A 25,059-nucleotide genomic window follows, 5' to 3' on the forward strand; every position below is an offset into this window, starting at 1 on the left:
CTAAACTTTTAGCTAACCTGTTCGCATCTATGTTGGCAATGGCATCCCAAGTATCATCATACTATTATGGGATGCGATGTGAACAGTTGTATTATGGGATGTGCGTTTCCCAGGCAACGACACAACGTTGACACCTTTTGGAACAGCGCTGCATGCTGGCACGATGCTCCTAAAAGCAAAATGCTTATTGTTTTGAATGATTTGGCATCTTCTATTACTGTCAACACTGTCAACACCAGTGTTGTTGTATTGTAATAATATGCCATAAAGGTTTATTGACATTTTGGGGAGCGCAGGATCTTTTTTCCCTTCTTCTTTCTGGCCTGGCGGGGGCGCCGTTGGCCTGGCGGGCCCGCCAGGCCTGAAGCATGGTAGGGGAAACACTGCAAACAAAGAGCCATGCTCTGAAAGAGAGGGGCGTCGGTCAAAACAAGAGGAATATACCTTTTTAAGACCAGTCGCATAAACAACTTGATTTTTTTTATATATATAATTTAACGACTACTAAATTATGACCCATCCAAAAAATCCACAAGTCTAACAAAAGCAAACACTGACACAATGCACAAAAGTGGATAGTAAAAAAAGAAGAAGCATAAATACATTCAAAAATCAATAAAGAGAAGGAGCTGACTGCGAAGCTGTTGACACAATGCTGACCTGTGTGTGTGACGTGTGTGTGCGTGTGTGTGTGTGTGTGTGTGTGTGTGTGTGTGTGTAGACAACATGGTGGCAGAGCTGGAGAGCTTCACAGGTATGATCCAGAGGGTGACGGGGTTCGTCCAGATCAAACACTCTCCCACTCTGAGCTCCCTGGCCTTCCTCCGCAGCCTGAGATACATCGATGGAGACACACTGCTGGACGAGTAGGGTCACACACACACACACACACACACACACACACACACACACACACACACACACACACACACACACACACACACACACACACACACACACACACACACACACACACACACTCTCACACACACACACACACACACACACACACACACACTCTCACACACACACTCTCACACACTCTCACACACACACACACACACACACACACACACACACACACACTCTCACACACACACACACACACTCTCACACACACACACACACACACACACAATCACACACACAATCCCAATGTCTGGCACCCCCAACAACTCACAGCTCACGAGTTAGTTTGTTGTTCAACTCTGTGCTGTTTGTTAGCCAGAGAGAGCTGACGTTGAATCAGTCTGGTTCCTACCGTGTCCCATTCCAATTTCCATGATTATAACCTGATTCTCCTGAATAATATTCCACTGTATTCTACTGAATTCATGGCTTCCACAATGTTTTTGTTGTGGACGCCATCTTGAGGACCAATTTGATACCCTCTATTTGCTGAGCAATTCGAAATGGAGTGGACACTAGATACATACACATACTGTACATCAGGGGTGCCCACACTTTTTCAGCTTGGGAGCTACTTTTAAAATGACCAAGTCAAAGTGATCTACCAAACATATTTATTTATATATATATACACTGAGTATACAGTGGAAAACAGTGAAACAGTGGAAAACAGTGGAAAAACAGTGGAAACAGTGGGAAAACAGTGGAAACAGTGGAAAAACAGTAAAAAAAAATTTTTTTTTTTTTTTTTTTTTTCTCCCCTCAATGCCATGCGATCGACCACACTACCTTCGCGATCGACCGGTCGATCGCGATCGACGTATTGGGCACCCCTGCTGTACATACATAATCATCCTAAACATGTCAACTAAAATTGACAATAATAAAAGTGACAATAAAAATGAGAATAAAAGCAGGACATGAAGAGAATAAAAAAGCGAGTGAGGCCATCATGGGATAACAGTGGTATGAGCCCAAGGCTGGTGCCCAAAGCAGCACCTTCTTTAGCTGCACCCTGACAAGGCTGGTGCCCAAAGCAGCACCTTCTTTAGCTGCACCCTGAAAGCTGTCAGAGAAGTTCCAAAAGTGTTCAAGTCATGTGAACTGTCACAGTTTTAAAATGTGTTAATTTAGTGAAAAGTACAGCCGGTAAAGTCAGCTGGAGTGAATTATGACATCACCTGCTCAAGACTGGCCCCATAAGCTCCCATTATAAAGGTTGTAAAAAGTAGTCAACTAAAACTGATTTCTCAAAAAGTACAAAAGATATCTGATAAAAGCTGAATGAAAGTGGTAAAGTAGTAAAAGTGTTGACCCACAGTTTGAATGGAGTTTGTAGTACCAAGTATAAAGGACTAGTTTCCACAGTCCTCCCATGGACTTCAACAGGTGATCAAACATTAGCCCTGTTCGGAATCGGTCCCTATGACAGAAATAGTGGACTATTTAGTGTGTCGCCATTTTTTTTATAGTGTCCGAATTCTCTACTGTTAATTTGATTCACTATTTAGTCCTCTATCAAATACCCACAATGCACAGCGATTTCTAGTGAACAGCGAATGTACCCTACATTTTCGCCGGTATAATACCACAATGCAATGTAGTTGTCTTTATCGAAGGAGAAGAAAGTCGTTAGCTCGCTAACAAGCTACAGTAACAGAGCTAACAAGCTTGTGAGCTACTTGACCAGCAAAGCTTGCTATTAGGAGATGGTTGACAAAACCACACGTGCACGTAATTAGAATTTCAACGATTTATTTAGGATGTAGCAGTCAAAACATGCAACATCAATACTACCTGAGGACATCTCAATCTGCTCGCGAGCTCAGTTGTTTATGTGATAGTGGGCGCGGATTGCTTGCGTCTTTGAGATTACAACTTTAAATAAATAAAGTCAGAATTCTGAGATTAAAGTCCGAATTCCGAGTTACTGTCAGAATTATGGGTGGAAAAGAAGCATACTATGTGGCATCCCGACAAATTTCGGACTCTGTCTGACAATAAAGTGATATCTTATCTTATCTTATCTTATCTTATCTTATCCCTGACGATTATCGATACGATATTGTCGATGGTGTACCGGAATTTGAATGTCGCGGGTCCCTAGATTTTTGCAACGTCAAAGTAGGGTCACGAGCCAAAAAAGTGGTGGAGGTGGTGGAGGTGACCTCCTGCTGTAGACAGTGGTGGAGGTGACCTCCTGCTGTAGACAGTGGTGGAGGTGACCTCCTGGTGGAGGTGACCTCCTGCTGTAGACAGTGGTGGAGGTGACCTCCTGCTGTAGACAGTGGTGGAGGTGACCTCCTGGTGGAGGTGACCTCCTGCTGTAGATGGTGGTGGAGGTGACCTCCTGCTGTAGACAGTGGTGGAGGTGACCTCCTGGTGGAGGTGACCTCCTGCTGTAGTCAGTGGTGGAGGTGACCTCCTGGTGGAGGTGACCTCCTGCTGTAGACAGTGGTGGAGGTGACCTCCTGCTGTAGACGGTGGTGGAGGTGACCTCCTGCTGTAGACGGTGGTGGAGGTGACCTCCTGCTGTAGACAGTGGTGGAGGTGACCTCCTGCTGTAGACAGTGGTGGAGGTGACCTCCTGCTGTAGACAGTGGTGGAGGTGACCTCCTGGTGGAGGTGACCTCCTGCTGTAGATGGTGGTGGAGGTGACCTCCTGCTGTAGATGGTGGTGGAGGTGACCTCCTGCTGTAGACAGTGGTGGAGGTGACCTCCTGCTGTAGACAGTGGTGGAGGTGACCTCCTGGTGGAGGTGACCTCCTGCTGTAGTCAGTGGTGGAGGTGACCTCCTGGTGGAGGTGACCTCCTGCTGTAGACAGTGGTGGAGGTGACCTCCTGCTGTAGACAGTGGTGGAGGTGACCTCCTGCTGTAGACGGTGGTGGAGGTGACCTCCTGCTGTAGACAGTGGTGGAGGTGACCTCCTGCTGTAGACGGTGGTGGAGGTGACCTCCTGGTGGAGGTGACCTCCTGCTGTAGACAGTGGTGGAGGTGACCTCCTGCTGTAGACAGTGGTGGAGGTGACCTCCTGCTGTAGACAGTGGTGGAGGTGACCTCCTGCTGTAGACGGTGGTGGAGGTGACCTCCTGCTGTAGACGGTGGTGGAGGTGACCTCCTGGTGGAGGTGACCTCCTGCTGTAGACAGTGGTGGAGGTGACCTCCTGCTGTAGACAGTGGTGGAGGTGACCTCCTGCTGTAGACAGTGGTGGAGGTGACCTCCTGCTGTAGACAGTGGTGGAGGTGACCTCCTGGTGGAGGTGACCTCCTGCTGTAGTCAGTGGTGGAGGTGACCTCCTGCTGTAGACAGTGGTGGAGGTGACCTCCTGCTGTAGACAGTGGTGGAGGTGACCTCCTGGTGGAGGTGACCTCCTGCTGTAGACAGTGGTGGAGGTGACCTCGCTTAAAGGGACACTCCACCTCACACCATCTCACACATATCAGAAAACTGTCAACAGTTTTGCAGTTTGTTTTTCACAGTTTTCGGATGTGGGACATTACGTGTGAAATAAATCAGCGTTGTTTTTCGGCGGAGTTCTCCTTCAACCTTTTAGCAGCTCAGGGCAAGTTCCTCAAAGGTCATGGGGAGACCTTCACTCCCTCTGTGTCCTCGTCCTCCCAGAGATTAGAGGTCTGAGGAATGTTCACATTCCAGCCATTCCTGACTGATGCTACCAAACAATTTCACCTCCCTTCTATTCCTCTCCTGTCCTTTCCCCTCCGACCTGATCCGTCCAACAGGGACAATAGAAGCAGATTCTTGCATTTATTTTGGACATGATGTTGAAGACCAGGCTAGACATGATGTTGAAGACCAGGCTAGACATGATGTTGAAGACCAGGCTAGACATGATGTTGAAGACCAGGCTAGACATGATGTTGAAGACCAGGCTAGACATGATGTTGAAGACCAGGCTAGACATGATGTTGAAGACCAGGCTAGACATGATGTTGAAGACCAGGCTAGACATGATGTTGAAGACCAGGCTAGACTAGGGATGAGAATTTCATGCATTTTCTAGGGCTGGGCAATATAATCGATACGGCAATATATCGCGATATTTTATTTCCCGATACTGTATCGATACTTGGACGCCAAGTATCGCGATATAAAAAATAAAAATAAAAAATTGCAGGCCATGCCATGCCAGGCCTCTGGCCTCGATTCCCATATCGATGCGTTCAGTAACACTCAACACTCAGTAGTTTTGACTAAATTTGTCCACTAACTTATCAGTATAAAGTGATGTACATATTATTACACTACCTGGGTGGTACACAGTGTGTATCTTTAGCTCTTATTATTTAATTTTGAGTAAATTCTGTAGAATATCGCAATATGTATCGCATCGCAATATATCGTGATACAATCGTATCGTGACCCAAGTATCGTGATACGTATCGTATCGTGAGATCCTTGCCAATACCCAGCCCTAGCATTTTCCTTAACCGTTAGTTGCGGACCTTAACGATCAATTAACCGGTTAATCATTAGCATTGTAAAAAAATGCTACATCACTACAGCTTCTCTCTGCTCAGACATCACTACAGCTTCTCTCTGCTCAGACATCACTACAGCTTCTGTCTGCTCAGACATCACTACAGCTTCTGTCTGCTCAGACATCACTACAGCTTCTCTCTGCTCGGACATCACTACAGCTTCTCTCTGCTCAGACATCACTACAGCTTCTCTCTGCTAAGACATCACTACAGCTTCTGTCTGCTCAGACATCACTACAGCTTCTCTCTGCTAAGACATCACTACAGCTTCTCTCTGCTCAGACATCACTACAGCTTCTGTCTGCTCAGACATCACTACAGCTTCTCTCTGCTAAGACATCACTACAGCTTCTCTCTGCTAAGACATCACTACAGCTTCTGTCTGCTCAGACATCACTACAGCTTCTCTCTGCTCAGACATCACTACAGCTTCTCTCTCTGCTAAGACATCACTACAGCTTCTCTCTGCTAAGACATCACTACAGCTTCTCTCTGCTCAGACATCACTACAGCTTCTCTCTGCTCAGACATCACTACAGCTTCTCTCTGCTTGGACATCACTACAGCTTCTCTCTGCTTGGACATCACTACAGCTTCTCTCTGCTAAGACATCACTACAGCTTCTCTCTGCTTGGACATCACTACAGCTTCTCTCTGCTAAGACATCACTACAGCTTCTCTCTGCTCAGACATCACTACAGCTTCTCTCTGCTAAGACATCACCACAGCTTCTCTCTGCTCAGACATCACTACAGCTTCTGTCTGCTCAGACATCACTACAGCTTCTCTCTGCTCAGACATCACTACAGCTTCTCTCTGCTCAGACATCACTACAGCTTCTCTCTGCTTGGACATCACTACAGCTTCTCTCTGCTAAGACATCACCACAGCTTCTGTCTGCTCAGACATCACTACAGCTTCTCTCTGCTAAGACATCACTACAGCTTCTCTCTGCTTGGACATCACTACAGCTTCTCTCTGCTCAGACATCACTACAGCTTCTGTCTGCTCAGACATCACTACAGCTTCTCTCTGCTAAGACATCACCACAGCTTCTCTCTGCTAAGACATCACTACAGCTTCTCTCTGCTCAGACATCACTACAGCTTCTCTCTGCTAAGACATCACTACAGCTTCTCTCTGCTCAGACATCACTACAGCTTCTCTCTGCTAAGACATCACTACAGCTTCTCTCTGCTCAGACATCACTACAGCTTCTCTCTGCTCAGACATCACTACAGCTTCTCTCTGCTAAGACATCACTACAGCTTCTCTCTGCTTGGACATCACTACAGCTTCTCTCTGCTCAGACATCACTACAGCTTCTCTCTGCTAAGACATCACCACAGCTTCTCTTGCGAATTAGAGATACGATAGTTTGCTGGGAGGACGATGTTCCATCTTCGCCTGGCAATGCAGTTGTCGGGTGCTGAGTTTTAACGTGGTATATCGTTGACGAGGTACTAGAGGTGTACTTGAGAACGGCGTCGCAATTTTTACACTTGGCATTTTCGCCTGTTAGCGTTGAAATGCTCCCACACTGCGCTGCGTTTTGCTCTTTTGTTGCTAGCACTAGCGGGCGCGCTCATCTTGCTATTGTTGCTATCTGGTCTGTCAGTCTGTTTGTTTCCTGAATCTCCAGTCCACCGGTCATGTGACTACTTCCTCACGTGACCGCTCCTTCTATTGTTTGGGTGAGGTATGCCCTCTGCTGGACTGGTGGAATAACACAGTGTCAGCTCTGGACATTGAGGTGATACACACAACCATGGATCTACCTATATTATACAACGTCGTCGTCAAAACAGTTAATTCATTTTAATCGGTTACATTCTTAGCGGCAGTTAACCGACTACCGGTTAATCGTTAACATCCCTAGGCTAGATAGAAACAGTTACTGGTGAACCTGTTCATCCATGCCATTTTCATCACTGTGAATCAGTGCCTCTCTAGTCTCTGACTGAGACGCTGAACATGGAGATTCATTGGGAGGTGAGTGAGGGCCTCTTCATGGTCACTGTAGTGAGCCGGGCGCCAGACAAAATATCACGTCATTGCGCCTGGGCGTGTCGTCGGGGGCGAGGCCTCCGCAAACCCGCTAGCGCGCACCTGAAGATTTGTCGCAGTATGCATGCAGCTGCCAGGGGGCGCTGTGCTTTGCAGGAGAGACGGGGAGGGAAATGAAATGAAGAAGTAATTCCGTCCACCGAGCCGTGTTTTGACCACATTTCTTGACCCATGTGGTCAAACTTTGATTCGTAACTTTTCATTTTGACTCATTTCAAGTAAATGTGCTGTGTTGAGACAGAGAAAGCAGCGCAAAGTAGCCTTGTTTTTATATTCATTAAAAACAAGTTTGGTGAGTTTATTCATGTGCTCCATAGACATTTCGATCAATCCAAATATAACGAGTTTTAAGGCTCCAACCAAGCCAACACGTAATCCAGAGAATCTTGAGTGACCATAACAACATTCACGTTATTACTTTATTTATAAAGAAAAAAACAACAAAAACAAACGAACAAAACGACAAATAAAAACAACAAGTGGTACACAACGGTGACATTCCCCCACGCGGGCCAAGTGGTATTGATTCTATCTCTCCGTCCTGTCTCTCTCATGTAGCATGTACGCCTTCTCGGCGCTCGACAACCAGCAGCTGCAGTATCTTTGGGACTGGAAGCAGCACAACCTGACCATCCGGGCGGGGAAGCTGAACTTCAGAGCCAACCCCAAACTCTGCGTGTCCGAGATCCGCAAGATGTGGCAGAAGACCGGCGTCCAGGGCCGCTTCGACGAGAGCGACTTCCAAAACAACGGTCACAGAGCCAGCTGTAAGAGTCAACGGAGCCTCATTCAGCCAAAGACGTTGACTAAGCTTTTAAATCACGATCGGTTCACTTGCCAAGTCCACATACATGTCCAGGGATTAGTCTTGGTGACATCAGTGCAGAGACGGACCACCACACCTCCTCTGTGCCTGTGGTAGTCTGTTGGAGGTCCTGTACCATGTGGGTTAGCATCAGTGTTGGGGGTAACTCATTACAAAAGTAACATATTGCATGTAATATATTACTTTTAGCAGTAACTCAGTAATATAACGTATTACTTATAGGATTTCAGTAATATTATACCAGTTACTTTGTCAAGTAACTCAAGTTACAAATTGAGTTACATTTTATTAAATCAAAGTACATATTTAAAAAAGATACAATCATTTCCTTATCAAACTGTTTGTTTTTATGCAAATAACCACTATAGATGACAATAACAAAGGAAAATAATAACATTTAGAATGTTGGATTGTTTACACTGACTTCAAGGCGGTTGACATAAAAAAAAAATTTCGGGGGGGTTCCGGGGCGGCAATGTCATTCTGCTGCTGCTGCTGTTTTGGTGAAAGTAATGCAAAAGTAGTGTCATAAGTAACGAGTTACTCTACACAGAAAGTCATATTGTAAAGTAACTTATTACTTTCAAATGAAAGTAACTAGTAATATGTAGTATATTACATTTTGAAAGTAACTTGCCCATCACTGGTTAGCATGCGCTGGACTCACTGTGTTATTTGTCACCAAGTCGACTACTTCCTGTACATTGATTGTACTTCCTGTACATTGATTGTACTTCCTGCACATTGATTGTACTTCCTGTACATAGATTGTACCTGCAGATCAAGGTGTGTGTGTTTTAACCTCCTGCTGTCTCTCCAGGTGAAAGCACCGTCCTGAAGTTCAAGTCCAACAGCACCAGCAGCACGAGGATCAAACTGACCTGGCAGCGGTACCGCCCGCCCGACTACAGAGACCTCATCAGCTTCATCGTCTACTACAAGGAGGCGTAGGTTTCCCCAGCCTAGATCACCTGCTTTAGCCCCGCCCACCTTCTTTAGTCCTAGTCGCCTGCATCGCGATGCATCTTAAATCGATGCATCACTTTTTCCGCAATACATGATTTATTTTTTCTCACTTTCTTTTTTCTCACTGTGTGGCTACTTTTAAAATAAAAGTGCATTTGGAATTGCATTGTATTATGATCCATAATTAAAATAAACAACTGCATGTACTTACATTCTATTTTATTTGATAAAAAAATAAAAAAATAATAATAATCGATTTTTGATATTTGTTAATCGATGCAGAATCGTGCACGTCCGCATCGCGATGCATCTTATAATCGATTATTTTTGACACCCCTAATACCAACATTGTAATGATCCAAATCTGGTTGAAAACAGCAAATCATCCTTTGAAATCTAGTAGGCTGGACAAATATTGAAAGGAGCAGGTGGATTTTAGGGATAAGCTAGCCACCATGTTCGGTGGAGACGGCTACTGTTTCTCTGGTCCACCGGTTGCTCTGTTGAACCCATTGACATATCATATATGGATGACGTGTCTCCACATCCTACCGCTATGCAAAAATGAAGCCAAAATATCACGTTTCAGCGAGCTGCCATCTTGCTCGTTTGACGTCGTTGGGGACCGGAGTCTGTGCAGTAGAGTAGGGCCCGAGCCATCTCAGCCGTGCCGCCGTCTGACGGAGGTTTGAGAGTGGCTGTCACAGTCGTCATCAGACGTTTTGATATCGTCAAATAACAATTTAAAAACAAAGTGATCAGGAAAAAATGGGCACTTGGACGTGCATCATCAGCGTGATAAGATCTACCTAAAATGACAGAAACCATCTTTGAGAAAAATGTATCTGATGTGTACTTAGATTGTTTAGTTTGGCTCGTGTCCCGCCCGCTAACATGGAGGGGGCGGGCATGATGAGATGTTTTGACTTCCCTTTTTGGGAGCTGACCTGGAGCCGAGTGCACCAGCTGGGCGTAAAAAAAGTCGGTCTTAACTGTTACGCCGGTCTTAGCTACGCCCGACGTTGTGATTTGAATTTACACCGAGTGCACCAAGCCTGACTTACCATGGTCGTAGCTGCGCCCGGTCTTTAGGCTGCGGACGTGCGCGTTCACGTGAATACGTGCTTGTTGCCAAGCAACACACTTCTCTCAGACGAGCTCGAGACAGCTGACAGACAGCTCCTCCAACTCAGCTCAAACTTATAGAGTTGTATTCAAAGTAGGGATGTCAATTTTCGGTTAATTTCACTTTCGATTAACCGATGCTAATAATCGATTAACCTATCGGTTAATTCATAATTTTTTAATATATATTTTTTTTTTTTTTTTTTTTTTTTTTTTTGTGTCTATTTACTCAATGAGCTCATGCCCAAACAAGGCGTGTCTATTTAGATGCTGAAATGTTAATGCTTTTTGTGTTAGACTGATAGTAGACTGTTAGACTGTTAGACTGATAGTCAGATAGAAGTCTGAAGTCTGAGAAATGCGTTTACCGGTAATTAGAAGTAGGCTATAACATGCTGAGTGATATAGAGTGGACCTGCTTTTCCCCCCGCTGTTGCCTGTCGGATACACGAGAGGAGAGCGTGACAAATTCATAATTTTTTAATTTTTTAATTTTTTAATTTTTTTAATATTAACTGATAGACCGACAGCAATAACCGAACAACGACGTTAGCGACGGTTAATCGATTAACGGTTAACCGTTGACATCCCTAATTCAAAGCATAGAAACGTTCTCACAGCTAAATTTAACAGCGCCAACACAAACAAACAGAAACAAGATGCATGGAATTTGATCACAAGTGCAATCAGTACTGAATGCGATGGCAGACTGCGCACTGCGGGGAGTTGACGAAGTCAGGAAGAAATGGAAAGATCGAGCGGAGGTCCTGCGCCCAAAACGTCTATTTACAGCACATATCGATCGATATTTTTGGAGAAGATTCCCCCGCATCACAGGACTGAACGGCATTGACAGCACAGAGCTGTCAGTCCCGACAGCGCAGATCAAGATGAGACAGCTGTCAGTGAGTACGCCTTGGGTGTAACTTTTACGCCTGCTCCATACCAGACGTAAAAGTTACACCCAGGCGCAGTGCATACAGGGCTTAAGACTACATGGTGCACTAGTCATAAAATTAAGTTAGTCGTAACTTTGAGTTCTACGTCGGACGTAGCGTTACACCTACATGTAGGCGTATGCCCAGCTGGTGCACTCGGCTCCTGGTGTCCATGCAGTGGATGGTTGAAGCTCTGACATGAATCCCACCTTGCCTCTCCCCAGGCCCTTCCAGAACATCACAGAGTTCGAGGGGCAGGATGGCTGTGGCTCCAACAGCTGGAACATGGTGGACGTGGAGCTGAGGCCGGAGAAGGACTCGGACCCCGGGGTGCTGCTGTCCGGCCTGAAGCCCTGGACGCAGTACGCCGTCTTCGTGAAGGCCATCACGCTCGTGGTGGAGGACAAACACATGCCGAGCGCCAAGAGCAAGGTGGTCTACGTCCGCACCAGCCCCGCAGGTACACCACGCGCTTTCTGATGGCTTCTACTGATGCCTTCTACTGATGCCTTTCATAGATCAACCGGGTGAAGAAAACAAGCGCCTAGCCTGAAGCAGTAGAAGATGTCAATGATTGTTACTCTGTTTATTTGATGATATAATATGATTTATAAGAAAACAAATCTTGGGTATTATTAACTCTGCTGTTCTGACTAGGGATGCAAATTTTAATACATTTCCTTAATCGATTAATTGGACATGTTACCGATCAATTAAACGATTAATCATTATATAAAAACCACTTTTGACATACAAAATGTGGGTTCTTACACCTGCCTTTAGGCCTACTCAACAACTTAATCAGGCTGGTCTAGTGGTTAGGCAGATAAGGGAATTTCCATTTTTGCCGATGAATGACGTTTCTCACATCGGGGGGGAAAAATCTGAATCCGATCAAAAAAATAAAGTGTAACTACGTATGGCCACAGGGTGATGAAATCAAAAGATGTCAAAGCTCACTCTCTCTCTGTCTCTATCTCTCTCTCTCTCTCAGCTCCTTCCATGCCTCTGGATGTGCGAGCCTACTCCAACTCGTCCACCCAGTTGGTGGTGCGTTGGTCGCCCCCTGTCTCGCCCAACGGAAACCAAACCTACTACCTGGTCAGGTGGCAGCAGCAAGCCGAAGACCGCGAGCTGTACCAGCACAACTACTGCTCTAAAGGTAAAGCACACAGAGACAACCAGCTCAATGTGTTATCGGCAGCAGTGTTAGTCTTTCTCCTCGCTCCTTGTTGGTGAGGCTTGTCTCACCTTGCTTGTCCTCCTCCTGTGGTCCAGAGCTGAAGATCCCCATCAGGATTGCTGCCACGGGGGTGGGCGACCAGGACGAGGACACCAAGCCCACCAAGCCGGACACAGACGGGGCAGATAAGGGTCCCTGTTGCCCCTGCCCCAAGTCTGTGGAGGACCTGGAGGCCGAAGCCGCAGACGCCTCCTACCGGAAAGTCTTTGAGAATTTCCTGCACAACTCCATCTTCACACCGCGGTATGACTTCATACTCCCATCTCCACACCGCGGTATGACTTCATACTCCCTGGGCTCAAATCTGCCTGTGAATAATCAACGTGCAGATGTCCAATATTCTTGTCGTCCTTTTACCGGATCAAATCATAGTCTGTGATCATGTTGTCACGATCATCAAAATGTTACTTTGAAACTGTCACAAAATGTTTGATTCGGTCTCCAATTTTAGAAACATTCAGTACTTCCACCAGTTAAAGTCGAGCTGAACGCAAAAATGACTTTTCTTTTCTTTTAGTTCAAATACCTGGGTATGCAGTGCACCTATTTAATAATGTATGCAAACAAAATCACAACAAATTCACATCAAAAGTTCATTTTTCAAGATTTCATTGATAACAGTAATGTACATTTTGCTGACGTCACCTAGTACTATCAAATTTCTACCCCATTTCAACCAATCATAATATCACGACATGCAGCTGTCAATCAAATCTTCATTTCTGGATCATTTTCTCTTCCAAATGAAGTAGAAAATGGCGCCTAGTGCCTGTCATCTGGCAGAATTCCTATCCCATAAACTAACTACTAACTTGGCCAATTGTTAGAAACATGAACAAAAAACAAAAACTATAATCTCTAAGAATGCAAAGAAATGTATCTGGCTCGTTAAAACGCGCATTCCAGGGATATCGTATTTACAGCAGCGATAATGGCGCGCGCATCCGAGAGCTTGGTTGTCAGGGTTTGCACTTCGGAGATTCCAGGCCGACGTGCTGCACTCTCCGCTCTGCAACACGAAGGCAGCTGGCTGCCTGCGGCTCGCTGAGCTCCACTCCTCCCGTCAAAAGGCTCTTCCCGAGGGGAGCGCCACAACATACTGAATCCCACTCGATTTGGAGGCGGAACACGTCAGGATTGGCCAAAGCCCAATCCAGTCCCCAGAATTGTCAAATAAAATCATCGACATGATACTATGACCCGCCTCTCAACTTGTCATCTTAGACAAACTATGTTTTCAGTCCGAAACGGACTCATTATGCACGTGACGAACGGGTTTAGTTCGACTTTAAAATCCCATTTCAGTGTCACCTCTAGAGGGCATATACTATATATATATATATATATATATATATATATATATATATATATATATATATATATATATATATATATATATATATATACGTGCACTTGGCACTTAGACTGGATGAATTAAAAGGACAAGGAGGATTGGAATAGACAGAGCCAGTCTGGCTCTTGACAGCCGACTGCAGGAGTCAGTTCAACAAAGTTAAACAGCTGAGAACAAACAGTCCAACTGAACTGAATCCCAGTTGAACACACACACACACGGAGACACACACACACACACACACACACACACACACACACACACACACACGGAGACACACACACACACACACACACACGGACACACACACGGACACACACACGGACAGGGACACGGACAAGGAGGATTTAGTCAATAGCACACTCAAGGAAATTCTTCCACGCATTTCTCATGGAGGTTAGCGTAGTGTGAGAGAACAATGAGCAAATATGGGGAGAATCAAATTGGTGGAGGTGGAATATTATTTTTAGACAATTCAACATTTAAAAATGACGCACGTGTCTAGTAAGTCAGTCTTCTCTAGTCTTCTCTGTCCTATTCCATAGTGACTAGCTCAGACCTGGGCAACTGGCAGCATGCGGCCCGCGAGCGCCCCCTGTGCCGCCCGTGCTGGAATTGCACTTTTTTATTTTTTTTACAGTGCACCTGAACGCAACATGCAAGATACCGGCTGAATAAGTGTCCAAATGTTCATGTCATCTGGCCAATACTCCATTTCTGTTATAACATTTCAGTCTGGAATATGGAATATCTTTCAATACTCTTTATGGCTAAAAGGCTAAAAGTAATCTCATGTGTAAGAAATGACTGTTCTACATTTAAGTAAAAACTAAAATAATTAAGCTAACTCATTGGTTTTGGATTTATTTAGCTTCAAGAGTGCATTTTTGTTCGTGTGACCCTCAACACAGGCTTTGAGAATCCCGGGCCACTTACTGATACTTATGTTTAAATTAACCCACTCATATTCTGGTTTATTTCAAGAAAAATATTTTGACTAGTGGAAATTCTAATTGGCTGGTCATTTTAAAATCTAGCAGCCATATTGGCAGGTGGTCAAAAAAGTTAATTTCAAGCCCTGCAGGGAGAGCAGGTGGTGACATAGGAGTGAGTGAGAAAAGGATCAAATATTGGTGGTTAAGACTGAATAATGACATCACAACTGTTCATTTAAAATTAGTTATTCCTCTAAACCTGCCTTCAAATGCCCCAATTGTTTTTGTGCTGGCCCCGTTCAGCCCTCAGCAAAATCTGGCCCTCTGGGAGCGAGGAAATGTTTTTGTGGTCCTCTCTATCATCAAAGTTCCTGGGTTACGGCATGACAATATTTGTTCGGCCCCCGGCAACAATCTGGGTTTCTCATGTGGCCCCCCATGAAAAATAATTGCCCACCCCTGATCTAGCTGGTACATTTGGGGATTCACCAACCATTGTGGACTGTAGTGAAAAAGTGAGTGTCCTGTTCTGTGTCCAACTCTTCTTTAAACCATTGAAGGAAACCCAGAGGCTGTTTCCCTCCTTCTATTCCAATATGAATGCTGGGACACGTGGACAGACAGCTTGTCTCTTGGTGGGACACGTGGACAGACAGCTTGTCTCTTGGTGGGACACGTGGACAGACAGCTTGTCTCTTGGTGGGACACGTGGACAGACAGCTTGTCTCTTGGTGGGACACGTGGACAGACAGCTTGTCTCTTGGTGGGACACGTGGACAGACAGCTTGTCTCTTGGTGGGACACGTGGACAGACAGCTTGTCTCTTGGTGGGACACGTGGACAGACAGCTTGTCTCTTGGTGGGACACGTGGACAGACAGCTTGTCTCTTGGTGGGACACGTGGACAGACAGCTTGTCTCTTGGTGGGACACGTGGACAGACAGCTTGTCTCTTGGTGGGACACGTGGACAGACAGCTTGTCTCTTGGTGGGACACGTGGACAGACAGCTTGTCTCTTTCTACATCAACATTGTTCCTTCTATTTCTGGCTGAAGTGAAAGGCAGCAGGCCTTCATCAATCAGACATCTGCATCTCATTCTCTCTCTCTCTCTCTCTCACTCTCACACACACACACACACACACACACACAGACACACACACACACACACACACACACACACACACACACACACACACACACACACACACGCTGGAGGTTTGTTAGTACTCTGTGTTTTGCAGAGGCAGCAGAGACGGTTGCATGTAGCGCTAAAGCTACTCAACATCTTTTCCACAGGTTTCCATTCCCTCTCAGGCTCATTATGTCCTGATGTTCTTTATAGTTATTGTATCAGTTAATACAGTTGTGCTGCTTTCTGTACCGGGTCATCTTATGATGACAGCAGCAGAACTACTTAGTTTAGATCGGGTTACTCAAAGATTCACTGTCATCTTTATATCGGACCGAAAATGTCAGAACATTTTGGCAGGTTATTTTTGCCGTTCTTTGTTTTGTTGGCATCGTTGTGTTTGCAGAACATCTGGATGCAAACCATGTTGTTTTTGCTGAAAGGAGAAGAGGATACTGTCATGTACTCAGGAAGCACATACAGTATTGTCAGTGGTGTGAAATACCGCCAGTGCATTCAGGTGCAGCATCCTCTGTGACTTTAGACTAGAGATGTAACGATGTGAAAATTTCACATCACGATTATCGTGACCAAAATGATCACGGTTATTGTATTATCACGGTATTCGTAAAAAAAATTGCTGAAAATTTTCAAAAAGTACTCACTGAAATCATTTTACGATGTTTTATATTGAAAACTCAGACCCAAAAAGGATTGATACACTCACTGAAATCATTTCTCCAAGGCTGCACGTCTGCATCTGGGAGACGGTTGCCAAGTTTGGTTGATGATGGACAGTATTTACCATGTTTTTCAAAGCACTGTCATCATGGTGCCACGGTTTTAACGATAATGAAAATTTGAAACGGTACGGTTATCGTAAGGAATTTGATCACGGTTACCATTAAAACCGGTTATCGTTACATCCCTACTTTAGACACAGACTTAAACAATTCTCTGCTCCATCTGTTGAACTTTTGAAGTGCCTACCTGCCTAGTGAACTAGTCCCTGCCTTATGTATTTATTTGTTTTACCACGTGTATATGTAATGTATATCCTGTCATACGTGATGTAGCCCTACTACGCTGCAGACTTCAATTTGAACTCACCTTCCTCCTCTCTCTCCTCCGGTCTCTCTCTCTCTTCTCTCTCCATCTCTCTGTTTCTCTCTCTCTCCCCCATCCCTCTCTCTCCTGCAGTCCACCGGATCGTCGGCGCAGAGATCTATTCGGCATCGCCAACGCCACCTTGTCCCGCGGGGCCGGCCGGCCGTACGCCAACAGCAGCGCCGCACCGCCTCTCCCGGCCAGCAGGAGCGCCAACCGGAGCACGGCGGCGCCCGAGGCTCAGGAGGAGGAGTTTGAGTTTGTGGAGCGTGCGGTGAGCGAGCGCGAGCTGCAGATCTCCGGCCTGCAGCCGTTCACCGTCTACCGCATCGACGTCCACGCCTGCAACCGGCAGGTCCGACACTGCAGCGCCGCGGAGTTCGTCTTCTCCAGAACGCAACCCGCAGGTTAGCTTTCGTTTGCAAATAGATGTTAACAGATCGTTATTTTTCTTGACTGTATTATTGACTGCTTTATGAGCAGCTGCTGGCCTGATACTCGGTTATCACCTTCAGCTTTGGTGCTCTTCACATTTGACCAGTACCCAACGGTACGTACAGTTGCAACATGTCATTTCAGTTGTGCAAAACAAGTCCAAACATCTCTCAATTTCAACATTATTTATTTAGAACATTATTTATTTCAAACATTTTACACACCAGAGAAAATTAACCCCCTCCCTCTCTCCCCCCCAACCTATCCCTACAACTTGTCACAGTCTGTCACCAGCAGAGCATAGCATGAGAAGCTGTTGTGTGTGTCAGGGGAAACACGTGATTTTAACTTAGCAAAAACCTCCAAATATCGCAAAAAAGTTTTCACGCTTGAGGGAGGTGGAAAAGTCGGGTGTATCGATAAAAGGAAAATGCAAAACGTGCGGTGGAAACAGATGAAGCAATATTCCGTTGTCTCTCCATTCAAAAACAACACAGTTTGCCTTGATCACTGCAGAACATGACATGCCGTGTGTAGCCTCCACACAATAGGGCTACACACGGTAAATAATGGTACGCGCAGCACAATACCCGCCGTGGTAAACAGAAGAAGACTGGGATATTAACTTTAAGGCGACTCACTTCTATATAGAATTTAATTAAATTGTATTCACTTAGCCTATCGCTGCTCCGTGGATTATAATGTTATGCTTGCCGAGTCGCACCTGGTAATCCAGAAATGGCGTTATGGTACCTTTGTCTACTTGTAGATCATCAAGAAACTTTAAATGAGTAACGTTAGATGTGTTGAACAGAGCTGTATATCGGGTCTAGCAGCTGATCAGCAGCTCAGACAGCCTCAAACATCAGGTGATTGACAGCTCTAGAATTTGCATAATAGCAGCGGATGGAAATGCGCATTAATTATTTCGCATTTTCTTTTGCCGACTTTCTGAAAATTTGATTAAAATTTGCGATACCTTTGGATGGAAACCCAACTACTGACTCCCCGGTGGGGTAACGACATCTTGTGCTCCCGGCTGAAGGCTGTAACCTCTGTGGCTCTTTACTGACAAGGGACAGGGTGACCTCTGACCTGTCAATGAAAGCAACAGCGTAAACAACACCACTCAGAAGCTGATGATAATGATAATAATACTGGGAGTTAGACCCCCCTGCCTCCTGGTCTGGAACACAGTGGTCTCCAAAAGCCTCAAATTCATCATAAATCACCGATATCACTTATTAGATTGGTGATGCCACCAGTGATGTCACAGTGATCTCAAGCACTCAATGATGATGTCATCAATGATGCCATCAGTGAGTAATGTCATCACCAGATGGTGTCATCATTGCTCGAGTGACATCACAAAGTGACCTGCAAATAGTGCAACACGTCGCTGTCGGGGCGGAAACTCGAATCTCCAAAACGGCAACTTTTCAGGAAGCTATAAAACCGTGTGCTCTTAACACATTCACTGCCAGACGTTTTTTTTTTACTGTAGTTAGCTTCTGCCAGAGGGTTTTTTTGAGGATTCTGGCTCATCTTTCAAGACCCGAGGATTCTTTTCTGCTAAGATTTTGTGAACACACAATATCTCAAAAGAACTAATAGAATGTGTGCTTTCTCTGTCTAAAAGAGTTAGTTTGTAGAGTTAGTAGTTATGTAAGCATTAGCAGTTGAATACAGCATGGTTTCAGCGTCAGAAAAATTATTCAGAGATAAACGGCTTTTTGTGAAATTCGATAGAACAGTCACTTTAACCATTCATTTTTGGCATCAGTAAGAGTCAGACATCTAAACAATAGTTTTGAACAGTAATTTCCTCCATAACAGCAGGAAACCCCCCTCTGCTTCCAACTCCTCCCTCCGTGTGTGTTCTCCTCCTGCCTCCCTGGCTCTCCAGCGGGCATGTCACAACGAAGTTGCTGCTGCCTGGCTGCTGCCTGTTTGCGCGGCCGCTGTTTGAGGAAGTCTGGGTGGACTCGCTCGTTTCGTGGAGTTTTGGTTGAGAGCTTTGATGCGATTCTGGTCATATTTATGCTGCGTGTTTCAAAGTGTGCATCCAATCTATTCTTGGAACCCCCCACCGTTGCCACCGCTGTGCATCAGCGCGAAAGTGAAAGCGTTTTCGCCATCAATTTTACAGTATGAGAACGGCTTCCTCGCGCTTTTCCCTCCAGTTTTGGGTCGCCTCTTTCTACTGTGGAGAGACATGTCGACACTCAGTGGGTCGGTAAAATAGATTATACACATTCAATACCTCCAATTCTGGTGTAGGAGACGTAAAAGGGTTAGATCAACGTCCCACCGTCAAAAAAAAAAATCGATTCTGAAAACGTGTTAACACGTCGTTGGCAGTCAACAGCTGGATTCTGAAAACGTGTTAACACGTCCTTGGCAGTGAACGTGTTAAAATACTGAAGACCACGTCGTCAAAGTTGGAACATGTCAGTTTCCCGCTGGATGTGTCATTACATTATTAATATCTTACCTGAATAAGCTCAAATTATGTTGTTATCAGTCTGAGTTGGAAGCACTCGCACACATTCTCATCAGAAACCACTTCGATTTGCATAGTTTAAACAAGTTTGCAGCCTATAGGGATAACTCGAAAACATTGTATTGAACTATTTACGTCAGAGGAAGCCAGGATTAAACAAAATGATATCAGAAATACGTGTGTCTTTTCCGGGTATAGTCTCCTGCCTGGGGGGGTACAGACGGAGGTAGGGGAGGAATTTTGAGGTTTGAGTGACAGATTGAGGGCGAATGGTGTTACGAGAATTAGTCACAAGATCGTAAAACTCACACAGAGATGTGGCATTGATTTATGACAAAAAATAAAAATGTGGGGAAAAATGGACATTCGAGCCGAGGTCCCGACGAAAGGAGGAGGAGCTCTTCTTGGAACTGAGGTAGAACACAGCACAAAAAAATAAAAAAAAAGTAGCACAACCCTATTGTCAAGACGTTTGTTGGAAGTTGTTTCTACTGAACTCCTGGGAAGACAAGAGGTCTACCCTGTTACCATGGTAACCCAGTCTGCCTGTGGTTCTCCAGAGAACGCCGACGACATCCCCGGCCCGGTGACCTGGGAGGGGCAGGAGGACTGGGTGTACCTGCGCTGGCCGGAGCCGTCCCGTCCAAACGGACTCATCCTCATGTACGAGATCAAGTTCAGACTGGCTGCTGAGGTAAGAAGACCACCTCTGCTGAGGTAAGACCACCTCTGTGCTGAGGTAAGACCACCTCTGCTGAGGTAAGACCACCTCTGCTGAGGTAAGACCACCTCTGTGCTGAGGTAAGACCACCTCTGCTGAGGTAAGACCACCTCTGTGTCTTCTGAGGCCGTGAAGCTTGGAAAATAAATTCTGTCATTTCCAGCTCTGAACATGCATCAATTCTGAACTAGGAACGCACGATATATCGGCAGTCATATCGGTATTGGCCGATCCTAGTCATTTTTTAATATATCTGTATCGGTCCGATGAGCAAAAAAACAACAACTATGTACAAAATTTTGTTGGGACCCCTTTGAAAATGGCCATGCCCATTTTTTCCCTGGACAAAATGTAGCTTAACTTTGGAGCGTTATTTAGCCCCCTTGCTGACATGCTAGGTTGACAGACTTGGTACCAATCGATTCCTGAGGTATTCTAATTTCATACAGTTTGGTATAAGTAGCATCACACTGCCTTTAAAAATGAGCCCGCCACAGCCTCCCAAAGACAGTAACATTAGCCAAGATGTTTTTCTCAAATCACATGGTGGACCAAAACAAACCCAAATTGGTCAGCCATGATCTGGATCATAGATATATATACTGTATATTAGATGATGGATATCTAGATTGTTGACTGTGGATGAATGTGATCAGAATGATCCTAAAATCAAGTCCATATAATAATATATACAACTTTTTAAACATTTCATTAAGTGTGTGTGCGTGTGTGTGTGTGTGTGTGTGTGTGTATTTTGTGTGCGTTTGTGTGTGTGTTTCAGGCTGAGAAGCATGAGTGTGTGTCTGGTCACTTGTACCAGACCCAACGTGGCACTCGGCTCTCCAACCTCAGCCCAGGAAACTATTCAGTCAGAGTCAGAGCAACTTCACTGGCTGGCAACGGATCGTGGACACACATTCTGGATCTCTATGTAGCCGAACGTAAGAGCGTTTTGTCCTCTTTCCCAGCCTTTCTATTTGACTGAATATGGTTTTATTGACAGGATGGTCTACTGAGCACTGCAGACGTGTGTTGAGATGCCTGCAGTGCCCTGATGCACATACCATGTACTGTTGTACTGTTGTCGTGAGTTTGAAGTTTGAATAATCAAAGGAGCTCCTTGATCCGACAGGATATGAGAATGTCCTCTACGCTATGATCTTCATCCCCATCGGCATTCTCCTTTGCCTCTGCTTCCTGGTCGCAATGCTGGTCATCTTCAACAGGAAAAGGTTTGTCTGTTTCCGTGCAGCTCAACGGGTAGAGAGAGACACCGCAAGGGTTCGAGTTTCAATGCCCCGTGTGTAGCCCAATAACACACTATCACTGTACAATTTCACAGTCCGCACTGCTAAAATGAACATCTAGATGATCTTGCCTGGTATTGTGATCATCACAAAACAAAAATATTCCACTGCACCTTTTAATCTTATCAACATCTTGACCAGTTCTAACCATAGTTGATTTTCTAAATGAAAGATTGTGTGTGTGTGTGTGTGTGTGTGTGTGTGTGTGTGTGTGTGTGTGTGTGTGTGTGTGTGCGCGCGCGTGTGCGTGTCTAAACCCTGTGTGTGTTTGTTTGTGTGTCCAGGAACAGCGACCGGCTGGGGAACGGAGTCCTCTACGCGTCGGTCAACCCAGAATACTTCAGTGCTGCCGAGAGTAAGTGAACATTTTGAAGCCTCTTTGCTTTTATTTGATTTATAAACCACTTTGTAACCGGTTTTAATAACTACTGTACTTATAAAGTTAATTTGAGTACTATTCTTAATTTCTTCTGATCTAGCTTAAAGGAGAATTTCAGTTTTTTTGAACCTGCAGCCCTCTCCTCACATTAATTATGATCTGACGACTCACCCAGTGCTCTCCGCAGCGTTTTTGTCCGTCCTAGGCGTTGTTTTGAGATCAATACTGTCCAAGCCAGTCCTAGAATGGAGCTCCGTGGGGGCCAAGTGGCAGCGTGCTTTTCCTCCATCTAAATAGACATTTCTATTCCAGTTTTCGACGCATATCGTCATAAACTGTTCCCTAAGGAACGATCAGACTGCAATTCTCCCCCGGGCTCTTTTCACCAGTAGTTACAAGCATCCCATTTTCGCCTGTCAGGTCAGTGAGACACAACTCTCGTCAGGAAAGTCTCACTGATCCGACAGGCGGAAATGGGATGCCTGGGATTCCTGGAATGCCTGTAACAACTAGCGCTTGGCGCTCTTTACCACTGTAAAGAGCCCGGGGGACAATAGCAGTCTGCTGGTTCTTTAGGGATCCGAAAACGGGAATAAAACTGTCTATTTAGATGGAGGAAAACCACGCCGCTGCCACTTGGCCCCCACGGAGCTCCATTCTAGGACTGGCTTGGACAGTATTGATCTCAAAACAACGCCTAGGACGGACAAAAACGCTGCGGAGATGACTGGGTGAGTCGTCAGATCATAATTAATGTGAGGAGAGGGCTGCAGGTTTAAAAAAAAAAACGAAATTCTCCTTTAAAGCTGAAGTAGTTGCTGTTCTTGTCATTGTTCTGGTTCTTCTCCTCCTCATCGTGTCATGGTTCTGTGTGTGCAGTGTACGTACCAGATGAGTGGGAGGTGTTGAGGGAGAAGATCGCTCTGAGTCGGGAGCTGGGTCAGGGCTCGTTCGGCATGGTGTACGAGGGGCTGGCTAAGGGCGTGGTCAAAGATGAGCCGGAGACGCGCGTCGCTGTCAAGACGGTGAACGAGACGGCGAGCATGAGAGAGCGCATCGAGTTCCTCAACGAGGCGTCTGTCATGAAGGAGTTCAACTGTCACCACGTGGTACGCACAAAAACACACCTTACACATTCAGACCAAAAGCCTTTTTGGAGCTGCCAGCGTCTTTCTGCAGTTCATTCTCTATGTAAGGACGCGCTAGACGTGCTCCTCTTTTAATGAACGCACCTGGCGTTTCAGCGCTGGTGGCGTCTGTTGTTTTTGGAGGAGCGCTGTGGGCGTTTTAAAGCTGGAAAAAGTTGAACGTTAGAGGAAAAGCGCCCTGCTCGTCTTTTTCACTCCTCCTACCATTTCTCCTCCCGAGGGATCCTCGACCTCCGCTGCTGCCAGAATTGACAATAATCTGGCTTTCGTGTTGACAGTGAACAACATCAAACAGACAAAACCAGCTGGCTACCGTCCGTGTGGTCGTTGTGTGCTCAACTCTAGTGCGCGCGACTGCAGGGGAAAATAAAACGAAGCCAAAAAAAACGCTCCGTGCGCTGTGTTTTGTGCACAATGGAAGCGCCCTCTACATGATTTTCATAGCGTTCTGACTGAAGAAAATGCTTTTGGTGTGAATGTCCCCTTACACAGCAGTGGACAGGTTCCATTCTATTCTAGATTGTGTTCTGTTTATTCTTACAGCCCCCTCATTGATTACAAAATGCCTCAAAGTTGAATCAAAAACAATATCAAGTCAAATCCACGTTATGTCAAATCGCCACCGAAGTCAAATGAGTGGACAAGACAAGCCAGTCAGGTCCTGTGTTGTAATGCTGTACTGTGCTGTGATTGGTACAGGTTCGTCTCCTGGGCGTGGTCTCTCAGGGCCAGCCCACCCTGGTCATCATGGAGCTGATGACGCGGGGAGACCTGAAGAGTTACCTGCGCTCTCTCCGCCCCAAAGAGGTACCTACATGACCCATGGGGGTCCATCATGTCCTGGTGCTCTGGGTTTGAATTGTGTCTCTCTATGCCAAGCCAACAGGGCCAGCTCTCCTGTTAGCCTGTTGGTGAGATATGGCTGCTTGCTCAATACATTGCTGGAATCATTTGACATGAAATGTGTTGATTTAAAATTATTTTATTATAAGCTAGATTCATTTTTAGTTTCCACCCAATAAATTGTCCAGCCGGGCTGTCTGCAGTAACCAAGCAGTAACATCTTTATGCCACAGGGTGTCACCAATTAATTAATTTGGTTAAAAATCAACCAGACACCTTGATTACAGAGTGATATGGTTAGATGTAACACGAAATAGCCTGTGTGTCCATATAGCATCCCCACACATACCCTTATATATATATATATATATATATATATATATATATATATATATATATATATATATATATATATATATATATAGTGACTGCAGTATAGTGACCGCACTATATATATATATATATATATATATATATATATATATATGAAGGGAAAGGAGAGTCCCCACGCACAGCCAGTGGAATGATCAGGTGCTGGTAGGTTGCAGGTACAAAGGCACAAAACAAAAGAAGGTACTACCGCACACTGAAGAAGTGCGGTGGTACCTTCTTTTGTTTTAT

General features: G+C 45.3%; 1 protein-coding gene across 1 annotated transcript in view; it reads left to right on the forward strand.

Moving 5' to 3' along the window:
• LOC310799488 (insulin-like growth factor 1 receptor) overlaps positions 1–25,059 on the forward strand; it is a gene marked incomplete at both ends in the record, with an annotated part of 106,210 nt that overhangs the window by 76,075 nt on the left and 5,076 nt on the right. The window contains 13 exons of the mRNA XM_083662077.1: positions 722–866; positions 8,036–8,244; positions 9,124–9,250; positions 11,557–11,792; positions 12,327–12,494; positions 12,611–12,818; positions 17,196–17,509; positions 20,601–20,734; positions 21,543–21,702; positions 21,894–21,993; positions 22,353–22,423; positions 23,327–23,556; positions 24,295–24,402. Of these exons, the coding sequence (XP_083518203.1) occupies positions 722–866; positions 8,036–8,244; positions 9,124–9,250; positions 11,557–11,792; positions 12,327–12,494; positions 12,611–12,818; positions 17,196–17,509; positions 20,601–20,734; positions 21,543–21,702; positions 21,894–21,993; positions 22,353–22,423; positions 23,327–23,556; positions 24,295–24,402 (2,210 nt within the window). The remainder of the gene's footprint in view (positions 1–721; positions 867–8,035; positions 8,245–9,123; positions 9,251–11,556; positions 11,793–12,326; positions 12,495–12,610; positions 12,819–17,195; positions 17,510–20,600; positions 20,735–21,542; positions 21,703–21,893; positions 21,994–22,352; positions 22,424–23,326; positions 23,557–24,294; positions 24,403–25,059) is intronic.

This window comes from Poromitra crassiceps (genome assembly GCF_964638095.1).
Source record: "Poromitra crassiceps genome assembly, chromosome: 28".
In the NCBI taxonomy this organism is placed as follows: Eukaryota; Metazoa; Chordata; class Actinopteri; order Beryciformes; family Melamphaidae; genus Poromitra; species Poromitra crassiceps.